The sequence below is a fragment of the Primulina tabacum genome, chromosome 5, assembly GCF_025594145.1.
Source record: "Primulina tabacum isolate GXHZ01 chromosome 5, ASM2559414v2, whole genome shotgun sequence".
NCBI lineage: Eukaryota > Viridiplantae > Streptophyta > Magnoliopsida > Lamiales > Gesneriaceae > Primulina > Primulina tabacum.
The window spans coordinates 21,418,800-21,430,616 of NC_134554.1; the positions used below are offsets into that span (position 1 = coordinate 21,418,800).

The following is an 11,817-nucleotide window of genomic DNA, read 5'->3' on the forward strand; positions in this document are numbered from 1 at the left end:
TTCATGATTCGGATCATTTTTGAGGTCGTACGAGAATTTACGGTGCGATGTGCCAAATTGACTCTCGAAAGAGCATTTCATGTTTTGGCCTCCATTTCACCTAGATTTCGACCCTCATCATTTTAGGAGCATCATTTCATTATTTTAAGCGTATTTTAATCATGACTATACGTCGGTTCGGTGTTGATTCAGGTTGGTTCGGAGTCATGATTAAATACGAAGTCATTAGGCGTCATAGTCGCATTTTTTTAACTTAAATTGCATAGTTGGACAAGTATAAGCTATTGCATATTTTTCATGGCATATGTAGGTTGCAGCGAGCCTGGGAGCGATCCAATCCAGTTGGTAAAATATACAGGATATTTTCATTATGCCATTTAATTATATTACGTGCATGAAAATAGAAAATACTTATTTTTGAGATTTATGCGATATGGCTTGTGATCAATTCACTATTATGGGAGCATTATTTTATACGGTCGCCAGTGACCGATCAGTTCAGTTTGGTACCACCCGATCGCCAGTGACCGATCAGTTCAGTTTGGTACCACCCGGTCGCCAGTTACCGATCAGTTCAGTTCAGTGCAGGGGCCACAGGCGTAGACCATAATCTCAACAGAAAATTTTTACCAGTTATTTCAGTACAGGGCTCCAAGGAGCAAATATTTTTACTATGATTTCAGTTCAGTTATGCACGTATTATAATTGCTCAGTACAAGTTATTTTCAGTATATCTCATGACATGATATTTTATCCCATGCACATTTTACTTCAGTATTTACTCGTTACCTACGATATTTGCATGCTGAGTCTTTAGGCTCACTAGACTTGATTGTTGTAGGTACTGTTGAGACCAGGGCCGAGGGCGGGGATCAGTGAGCCAGCTTGGGTCGGCAGTAGTGGCACCCGAGGACCTCAGTTTCAGCACCTGCCATTTTATGCTCAAACATTTTTACCAGTTATTTGACATTCTTTGAATTGTTATTTTTGACAAACTTTATTTTCTTCCGCTGTTATATTTTTTTTAAAACATTGAACTTGATTCATCAGTTGATTTTATGGTTGAGGCACTCCATTTATTATAAAAGAAAAATTTTTAATTTTCCGCAAATTTTCAAGCTAGGATTTTCGGTCCTCGACACTATCAATGATACCTAGGGGATCATGGGGCGATGCTACTAGACGCTCTTACCATGATCCGATGAGTGTAATCAGAAATGAGTTCTGACATTCTTGATCAAGGAGTTGATGAAAAGAATGGGGTTAACTAGGATAAACCCGAATAAGAATAAATGTTATTCTGAATCACATGGAGATGAGAACCCATGGCTAGCTGTATCCCTGAACCATTGAGGGTCACACAAGTATCGGATTCTGTGTTCCCGTTGAGATAGTCAAATTTCAAGGAGTTGGAATTTGGCGACTACAGTTTGATGGAGATCAAACAGGAAGCTTATAAAAGAGTTTATGAGCTGATTCCATAGGATGGAAGAAATGGAAGTTAGCATGATTTCTAAATAAGGAAGGAGAGTGAAACTACATGTTTTGTGAAGTAGTTCACTAAAACTGGCAGCTGCCCAATATGGTAAGTGAAAACTTTGATCTTCGAAATTTTCGATTTTCATTATATAAACAAGATTTATATCCTTCGTACATCGGTGCTTTCGGATCGTCGATGAGGGTTATAATGAGTTCGAAATTATTTTTTTCGTGAATTTTGAATTTACTAATTAAATGATTGTGATAGTAGTGGTGACTACTAAAATACAAAAATTCCCATAAATATTCTAGAAGAGTCTAGAATTTAAATTAACCAATGAGTTAAGTTCATAAATTAAATAATAGTTATTTAACTTAATATACATATACATGTATATATTTTATATGGTGATATAAAATATGTGTACATGATATTATTATATCATTTATTATTAAAGATTAACAAATACATTATATATTAATTATATGAAAGTTTAAATATAATGAAATTAGTAGAGTCCTTGTGGGAGATGAATGCCTAATTAGATTAGGAGTCTCACTCTATATATGCACCACTAGGACTCATAATTAAATACCATTATTTTGCACACAAAAGAAAAGATCTTCTTTCCTTAATTGAAAAAAAACTCTCGGCCATGTTGAGTTGTAAGCAAAAATTAAGTCTTGTAATTTAATTTTAATTAATGACTTGATTAGCTTAAAAAATATTGATTGATTGTGAATCAATAAAAATTTCCATAAAAAGGCTCTCGGCCATGTTGAGTTCTCTCGACCAAGAGATACAATTTGATTGAGAAAATCTTTCGGCCAAGTGCATCCCTCAACCGCCACACCGCTTCGTCTTCGGATTTTGGAAATTCGTAGATTACAGTCTCAACGCATAATCGTTTGAATTTTCTAGTGCAAATCCAAGCGAGGAATATAGTCTTCGATCGTGGACCTAATTAGGCGATCAAATGAGAAGGGCCGTTCGTAGGGATTTATAATAAGGGATATATCCGTCTAAACATCGAACTTGTTTGGAGTCCAGCGTTAAGAACGCAAAAGTATAATTCTAAACACCCTATGGATGTTTTTAAACACACGACGCTCAAGAACAAAATTTTTAAACTTCCGCTGCGTCTTGGGTGCGAGAATATGATGTCCCAACAGTATGAATGTGCCAAAATCATAAAGTTTGATTTATATAACATAGTTTGATAATTTTTTCAGCCCGTCTCAGATGATGAATTCAAAAGTGTCGAGCACATGGTGTTGGCTAGCAGTACAGGACCAAGGATCTCGGTGGCTAGCTTCTTCGGTAGGGACTCCAGGACGATTATGAAGGTGTATGTTCCCGCTATGCCGAATTTGTCCGAAAGAAGGGGCTTGATGGCTCTTCTGCATTGCTTCATTTCAGACTTGAGCTCCGTTTGGATTTAAAAACTTTATACTTTGAAAAGTGCTTAAATTGGCTTTTAAAAGTGTTTTTTTAATTAAAGTTATGTTATTTTTTCGTTTGGATAAATAAAGAAGCCGCAAAATCGAAGCCAACTGAAAGAAGATTAAGTGGGTCAATCTTATCTGCAAGCTTTAGCAGTTGTATCAATAGCTTGAAGGCACAGGACCCTATTCAAAAGTTATCGGGGTACTCTAAAGGTTACAATTCATAAACCTTCTCTAGAGCATCTCATTATCAAATAGTTACCAGTTAATATGAATCAAACGTAAAGCTTCACATAAAGTTAAAAAGATTCGATTTAATAAGAAAACTGTCGGCAAAAAAGTGCTGTAAAAACATATACCTCCCCCAAAAGGGCCATAGGCTAGGTGTATACTCGGCTACTGAAGGTATTGGAGTGATGCAAAAGATACAACCCTACAAAACCCGATTCATAGGATAATCAGGAAAACATGTTGATGCTGATCGATTTGTAGTCTTAATTCGTCTTTGCTTTGGGAACCTTCTTCTTTGGTGATCTGTTAGGTATAGAGTTCTTCATGCCGATGAAGAAGAGTAGCGCACCGAGTAATGCCAAACTCTGGTTAAGAGATTAAGCAAAAAACGGTGGATTATCAATGCTAAGAATAAGAAATTATCATCAGAGAAAAATAAATGAAGTAGACACTAGACACTCCTGTAAATTTATCTAAAAGTACAAAAAATAACCTTGGGTTGAAGGTTGAATTTGTACCTGTGTAAACTTGACAAATAGTAGAGTAAATTCTTTCTTCTCAGCTTCGTAATTGTAGAAGTCATACAAGATCGGTGCTGAGATCGCTTGATGCAAAAGCTATAAGAGCGAGAAACAGGAAGAACCGATGAGATAATAATCAAGTTTTCATGATAAAAACTAAATGAACAAAGATTGGATAAATGGGCATACAAGGATGATAGCCCCAAAAATGCTCCCAAACACGAAGAGCAGGCTCCCCAGCGACTTCATCACGATGGCGCCCATGATCAAATGTTTCATCTGACACAAAGTTCACAAGTCATAAGAATGCTATAGTTTGATCTTTTTAAAACATAGGATTATTACCAGTCCACTTTCCAAAATTAGATTAAAGAAGTTTGGGAAAGCAATTCTTACTTCCACTCGCGGCACTTGGATCCCGGTCTGGGTTGCAACATGCTTCGAGAATATATTGAACTTAGGCTTCAAAGCCTTCACTGCTGGCCCTCCATCAGCTCCAAACTCATTCAACCTAGATAAAGAAATATATAAATTGAATTCACAAAAAAATTGTTGTTGTTTCAATTACAAGGGCAACTGTCCCCATCATTCAAAAAATGTAAAATAGATAAATTTTGAACTTATTTTCTAGCACTAGCAAGTATTCATTGTTTCAAGGTCAATCCATTGGCTTGTCTGGATAACAATTTCCTTGTCAACTCACAGATCGACTAATTAAAACCCATCTTTCTATGATCAATTTGATAATTGATCCTCAAATTGGATTTGGGTGTACAAGACAAACGTCGTCACATGCCAATCAAGACCATCCTCTATGTAGTAAACATTCGAAGGATCAAAATTTTCGACAGGGAGGATGATCAGCGCCAACCATTTACTTATTATTGAACACAAAAACATCCCTACAATATATTTTCATTTTCTTTTCTAAATATGAATTATCACCTCCCAACATGATCATTATTCTTAATTAAACTTTTCAAACCTTTCCGAGAAACAACCTATTGTTATTTTAAACTTTAACACGAAATAACACATTTTAAAATTTATAAATTATAAATACCCAATGTCAAAAGAGACAAAAACCTAAAACAACTTTACAAATTTTGTTTTTTCCCCCCAAAAATAGATTCCATTGCCAAATACATTTTGGGAAAATAAACATAACCAAACAAAGCCTACATGTTTCAGAAAACTAAGTACGAAATTTGAAGATTTTAAACTCCAGTGCCTGCCCTTACTCACGAATACTAAAAATAATATGAAGCATAATTGATGGAATTATTATAGTAGATGTCCGACAAGCCAACTTGTAGCTCGAGCTTTTATTGACTCTAATGTAAAACAATATTTATTTTAACCATAATTTACGATTTCATTCGATCATGAGATTATATTTATCTGTATACACATGCAAGTTGCATAAATAAAGTCTTTTAATATACAATAGATACCATGAGTACTGTCTCGCAACGTAATAACATGAAACTCTTTGAGAAGTGTACCGTATATTCTAAACATGTTCCTCCTAGTCGAATTAACCGCCTAGAACAAGGATAAAGGTCGATCGAACTCGAGACTAGCATCTGTAATGTAAACGTCATGTTCCATTAGGAAGGGCATGGAGATGTCCATTCACACAGATGGGTGATCATATAATGATACACTGAACAACCATCTCTCGGACTGTCCAAGTGGTTCTCACATATCGAGTAGAGTAGTCCATGGTAATGGTTGTACACCATTAGTCCTTTGACCTAGGACAATGTACTATCATGCACTTTGACCCGTTTACGGACTCCATTGAGGGTAATCGGGAGGCGAGGTTCGAAATACAAAGGAGCAAATGTATTGTAGTCGGGGATTCACCATTTGCCTATGGGTGAAGATATCCTATGTGATATGATCAGTTAATAGTGCAAAGAGTCTCTTGTTAGAGCAAAAATGCACTTTAGGGAAATTTGTTCTCCTAGTTGCACATATCATGCTACTATTAGTATTCAAAGATAAATCGTATCGTTATTGAATTCAAATGCAACTCTCAATATATCAATGGTTGCAAATTCGATCGAGATATATATGTTGAAGAGACTGTACTGTACGCTAACCATGACTAAAGGTTCTGGCAGGCACTATCGATGATACCTAGGGGATCATGGGACGATGCTACTAGACGCTCTTACCACGATTCGATGGGTGCAATCAGAAATGAGTTCTGACATTCTTGATCAAGGAGTTGATGAAAAAATGGGGTTAACTAGGGTAAACCCGAACAAGAATAAATGTTATTCTAGATCACGTGGAGATGTGGACCCACGATTAACTATATCCCTGAACCATTGAGAGTCACACAAGTATCGGATTTTGTGTTCCCGTTGAGAAAGTCAAAATTCAAGGAGTTGAAATTTGACGACCATAGTTTGACGGCAAGGTTGTAAATGGCGGGAGGCGGTGGCGAATTTTTTTAAGTAAATTTTTATAGATATCATGCAGTATAATCACAAATAGTCATCATTTTTTTATGTAAAATGTGCAATTAAATAATGTTTAAGTACAAAGAAGCTTCATACAATATAATATCATCTATATAATGTGCAATTAATAAAGATTCATCATCATATTAATGTTATTATGCTAACGAAGTAATATAATTAATTTTACCAAAAAACTAAGTTTAAATTTCAAAGTTTCAATCAATTATCCATCGTTAGAACAAGTAGTAGACTAAACATAACTAATCTTCCAAATCATCTACATATGCATCATCTACTACATCCATGATCCTCTCATCATCGGACTCAAAATCAACATCTTCTTCATTCTCCTCCTCCGATTTATCTAAATCTTCGTCAAGTTCTCTAATGGGGATGTTCCTTGCACTCCTCCTTGGATGTAGCACTTCATCCGCTCTCGAGGCCTCCGTTACCATTCTCCAAGTAAGTCTTGAACCCAGCTCGACCTCATCTTCATCACCATCATCAACAAGCCAACCTTGAGCTTCACTAGCTTGAGAGGATAGAAGCAAATCTCCACCCATTTCTATTTTACTCTTCTTTTTCATAAGATTGGCATTGAATTTGACATATACAAGATCATTCAATCTTGATGTCTCAAGCCTATTCCTCTTCTTAATATGTATCTAAAAATTTAAAACCATTGTTATTAATAAAAAAAATGATAGATAACATTATTTATGAATTAGTTCTCAATATTTACCCCTTCAAATTGACTTCAATTTCTTTCAAACTTCGATGAACTACTTGTCAAAGAGAGAAATCTCGTTGCCATTTTTTGTAAGTTTGGAGTGTCACCACCATAACTGGACCACCATCCAACTTAAAAAAGCAAAGAGGAAAAAAATTAATTAAACCAAAGATAGGTAAAAAAAATACATGTACTGACGTGAATAAAAAAAAAGATTTACCCGAGTCAAAGTCATGGTACACATCCACCTTCTCATATGCCGCGACCGCTATTTTTCTTCCAAAGTTTCCAGATTTACTCTTATACTTCAGCAATTCATCATTAGCAATGGTAGATTGCATGTCCTCGTCAGTGGCAAAAATTATCTCAACACAATTAAAAACTCATTCATTACATTGGTGTCATTTGATATGCTTGAATCTTTGAAGGAAAAAAATGGATTCAAAAAGTAAGCGGCATAATGCAAAGGACTATCAAGTCTATCCTTAGATTTTTCTCATCAATAATCTTCAAAATACGGATGGCATTTTCCTCTTTTTTGAAAGACTTTTTAATGTCTTCTTTGGCTTGTTTAAGAGCACCCAATAAAAAGGCCATTGAGGGCTTCTTCTTATCACCATCAACAAGACATAAAACTTTCACTAAAGGGGTGAAAACATTCAAAGCCAAAGAAACACCATTCCAAAAAGATATACTTGTTACCGTCGCTTCCGCCGCTTTCTCCTTCACACTACTCCTTAACTTTGTTTTGCTCCATTCATCGGATGTAAACATGAGTCTCAATTGATATTTCTTGTCTTTGAGACTTTCCAAAGTCAAAAATGAAGTAGCAAATCTAGTCACCCCGGGCCTCACAATATCACTCTTCTTAGTATATTTCCTCATAATAGCCAAAGTTCTATGATGTGCATAGATGAATATAGTCAAGGCCTTTGCTTTCTCAAGTATTCCACTAAACTTGAGTAGTTTTCCAATTGCTTCAAGCATGAGGTTGATTGTATGAGTCGCACAAGAGGTCCAAAAAACTTGAGGTTGTGTAACCTTCAATAAATCCACCGTCGCCATATTGTTTGTGGCATTATCAGTCACTACTTGAACAACATGTTGCGGGCCAATCTCAATGATATATTTTTCAACAAACTCAAATATATAAACCCCGGTGTGTGCCTCCATGGATTCTTCAATAGAACCAAGGAATGAAATGCCTAGCTTGCAATTAACACATATATTCATAATGCTTCTCCTCTTGCGATATTGAACCTCCATTTTTCATCCACTCTTCTTCATGATTTTTTAGAGAAAATTTGGTCCGATCAACTTTTTGGTTCAAAAGTGGCTCTCTTAAAAGATATTGACTTGGAGGTTTGTATCCCGGACCGAATTGGCCAATCGCCTCTACAAGTTGTCTAGAACTTTGATTGTCAATTGAATGAAAACGAATCCCCGTTTCGTATACCCATCTAGCAACATACTCATGCATATCATTTGTAAACTAACTTCAAGGCATCATTTATGTTTTGTTGTCCTATCTTAGTTGGATCGACTGCGGATGTCCACTTAACAATAGGCCCGAGGTTCTTTGGCTTTTTTTTGAATTATCTTCCACCACTTGACAATCGCCATCCTCTTCATCAACACATATGTTTACCTCCGCCCTTTCTTCTTTTAGTTCTTCCACCCTTTGACGCTTTATATTCTTGTTATTTTCAAGATAGTCTCTCACTCTTTTTTTGTCCTCATCGGATACTTTAAAACATAGTTCAACTTGTCCTAAAATACCCGCAATATGATGCTTCATACTATAAACTCTTCCTTTAATAAGCCTCTTACACAAGTTGCATATGATCCAATCCATTCTCTCTTTACTATACAACACCCCATATTCCCAAACAATATCATTAGACTTTGGCTTAAATTCCAACTCCGTTTGTTTATCTTTTTCCGCTATTAATCTTCAACAATAAATCAATAATAAAATAATAAATTAATAATAGGAAAAAAAATTTATTTTTGAAATCACAAAATCTGAAATATTACAAAAAAAAGTATGATAAACAATAGATATGCAATGCTCATAGTTGTCAAAAGCGCGAGGCGCAAAAAAGCGCTCAAGTGTCTTGGGGCTTCAAGCGCAAAGCGCAAAGCGAAGCGCACGCTTTACGGAAAAAAGCGCGATAAACAAAATATTATCAAAAAAATCAAAATAAAATAAAAAGTCTTTGAAAATGTGATAGATGAAATATCAAATGTCATTATAATTATCATCTTCATCTTCCAAATCTATGTCACGCCAAAATAAACAAAATACTATCAATTAGGGTTAACCAATTTTTGAATAGCAAAGGAAAAGGGAACACCAAGGCGGCGGTGGCGGCAGAGAAGAGACGCAGCGTAAAGTAGATGCAGACCGTGGAGACTGGACTTGGGCAGAGAATATACGCATGAGACTATACGCATGGCTGTTCTTATTTCTTAGAGAATTTAATTTTACAATTGGGCTGGGCTTAAAATTGGATTTTGGACCTGGGCTGTCTTAAAAAATAAAAAAGCCTGCAGCATCTTTGAAGCGCACAAGCGCTCGCCCAACAAACAAAATTGAAGCGCAGTGAGGCGTGGGCTTTCACAACCTGATGCGCTTCTATTCTCTTGAAGCGCATCTACAGCGCCTCGCCTCGCTTCGCGCTTAAGCGAGCGAGGCGAGCGCTTTTTACAACTATGGCAATGCCTAACCTGAATATTCTGACTGCTCGCGCCAGTCGGCGGCGGCGACGTGCAGCGGGCGGCGGACTGTGTGGTCGTTGAGACTTGAGAGTTAAAACCAAATATAAAATAAAGAAAGTGAGATGTGTTAGGGTTTTGATATTTAAAATTAGTTGACTTTGACTAGGTTTTAAAATTGTTTACTAAGTTTTTAAAATTGTTGTCTAGGTTCTTAAAATTGTTGACTAGATTTTTAAAATTGTTAACTACAACTTAAAAATATTGACTGCCTGTCTCGCTCACCTGCTCGCCGCCTCCACCGCCATTTAGAACACTGTTTGATTGGGATCAAACAGGAAGCTTATAAAGGAATTTATGAGCTGATTCCATAAGATGAAAGAAATAGAATTTAGTTTAATAGCTAATTAAGGAAGGAGAGTGGAACCGCCTGTTATGTGAATGAGTTCACAAACTGGCAGTCGACAATATGGTGAGTGAAAATTTTGATATTCGAAATTTTCAATTTTCATTATATGAACAAGATTTGTATCCTTGATACATCGGCATCTCGGATCGTCGATTAGGGCTATGATGAGTTCGGAATCATTTATTTAGTGAATTTAGAATTTACTAATTAAATGTTGGTATTAGTAGTGGTGACTACCAACATGTACATATATTATTATTATTATTAGTATTATTATTATTATATATATATATATATATATCATGTGTCATCAATAGTTGACAAACACATAATATAATGAATAACAATATAAGAAATTTAAAATAACAAAAAATTGTAGAGTCCTAGTACCACAAGGATTAGGAAGTCTTTGTGTAAGAGGGGCTTCTAATCCAACCTCTATATATACACCATGAGAGGCCATAAATCAAATCACAAGTTTTGCACACAAAAACACAACAAAGCTCTCTCATTTCCTCGCATCAACTTTTGACCACCTTGATCTTCAAGGGAAAATTTTCAGCCACTTGTTCTTCCGCCGCCGCGCCGCACTGTCTCCGTATTTTCGAAATTCGGAGACTCTAATCGCAACGCACAAATCGCTTGCGATTTCTAGTGCAATCCAAGCGAGGAGGACACTCTTCGATCGTGGACTTAATTAGGCGATCAAGGTTGAAGCACCGTTTGTAGAGATTTACAAGAAAGGCTATTTCTGATGAAAAATCGAAAACGTTTGGAGTCCAACGTTGTATACGTGCAGGTATAAACCCTTGCACCCTATGAATGAAATTTCAAACACACAACGCCCAAGCAACGTTTTGATCGTCGAAACGAAAATTTTGAACTTCTGCTGCGTATTGAGTGCGAGAATACGATGTCTCAACAGGAATATAACAGAAGCAGATCTAGCAAGGGAGCAAGAAGAGCAGTTCCCATACCCAAAAAAAAATTACGCATGACTTGCTCTTGAAAAATGTTAGAAATTACATGTAGTGCACCCTCAACCTGGGACAGCCAGTGATTTAGTAACCATCAAATTCAATTCATGCAACCCAACTCTTATTTACATGTTTAAAGATCACATCTATTCACTCAACCAAAAAAGGACAAAATAACAAATAAGGAGCTTGAAGAAAGACAGCACCAACATAGAAATACACCTAAATAGAAGCCCAAAATATTTCAACCGAGGCAAATTATTCATTCAACACGTATTAAACTGAAAAGAAAATATATTTATATCAGAACCAAATCTGTGTACTGTAGCACAACTTTTAACCCTCAGCGATTCAGAGTCAGAAGGCGAAAATCAGGCAAAAATCAATTAGATCCAATCAATCTGAATCTCCCACTCGAAGCCAAGTAGAGCAAAACTCACGTCTTCTTTCAGCAAATACCTCACTAAAACCCACAAAAACTGGAAACACAACCATCAAATACATGCATACAAAATATATTTAAACCCACTAAGAATCAAGAGATGTATGCACAGAGTGAGCGCGAAGGAAGCGCAGATCTGAGTAAAAGAGAGGAGTAGAAGCTGAGGTCTTACTCCTGGTAAGCGGAGAGAATGAAGACCGAGACAAAGAGGAGTCTCCCGAGGAAAGACAAGAAAGCCATTGCCGCTGTAAGGATCGAAGGAAGACCCAGAAAATCACTCTCAGACACTCCCGTCTCTCTCTCTCTAAGCGACCGGAGATTCAAATGGGGGAAGAATGAGAGAGATTCGAGGGGGTCTTGTAATGGTTGAGTTGTGGAGTTCTTATTTAA

General features: G+C 36.4%; 1 protein-coding gene and 1 long non-coding RNA gene across 2 annotated transcripts; both read right to left on the reverse strand.

The window, feature by feature from the left end:
• Positions 1-3,196: 3,196 nt before the first annotated feature.
• Positions 3,197-11,817, reverse strand: LOC142547284 (uncharacterized). Its single transcript, XM_075655491.1, has 5 exons — positions 11,600-11,817; positions 4,074-4,188; positions 3,867-3,956; positions 3,675-3,773; positions 3,197-3,521 (listed from the first exon to the last, which is right to left on the reverse strand). The coding sequence occupies exons 1-5, from the start codon at positions 11,665-11,667 to the stop codon at positions 3,420-3,422; spliced, it is 474 nt and encodes a 157-aa protein (XP_075511606.1). The 5' UTR covers positions 11,668-11,817; the 3' UTR covers positions 3,197-3,419.
• On the reverse strand, positions 5,259-8,666 carry LOC142547285 (uncharacterized). Its single transcript, XR_012820643.1, has 3 exons — positions 7,102-8,666; positions 6,894-7,012; positions 5,259-6,816 (listed from the first exon to the last, which is right to left on the reverse strand). It is a non-coding gene; the product is annotated as an uncharacterized LOC142547285 (long non-coding RNA).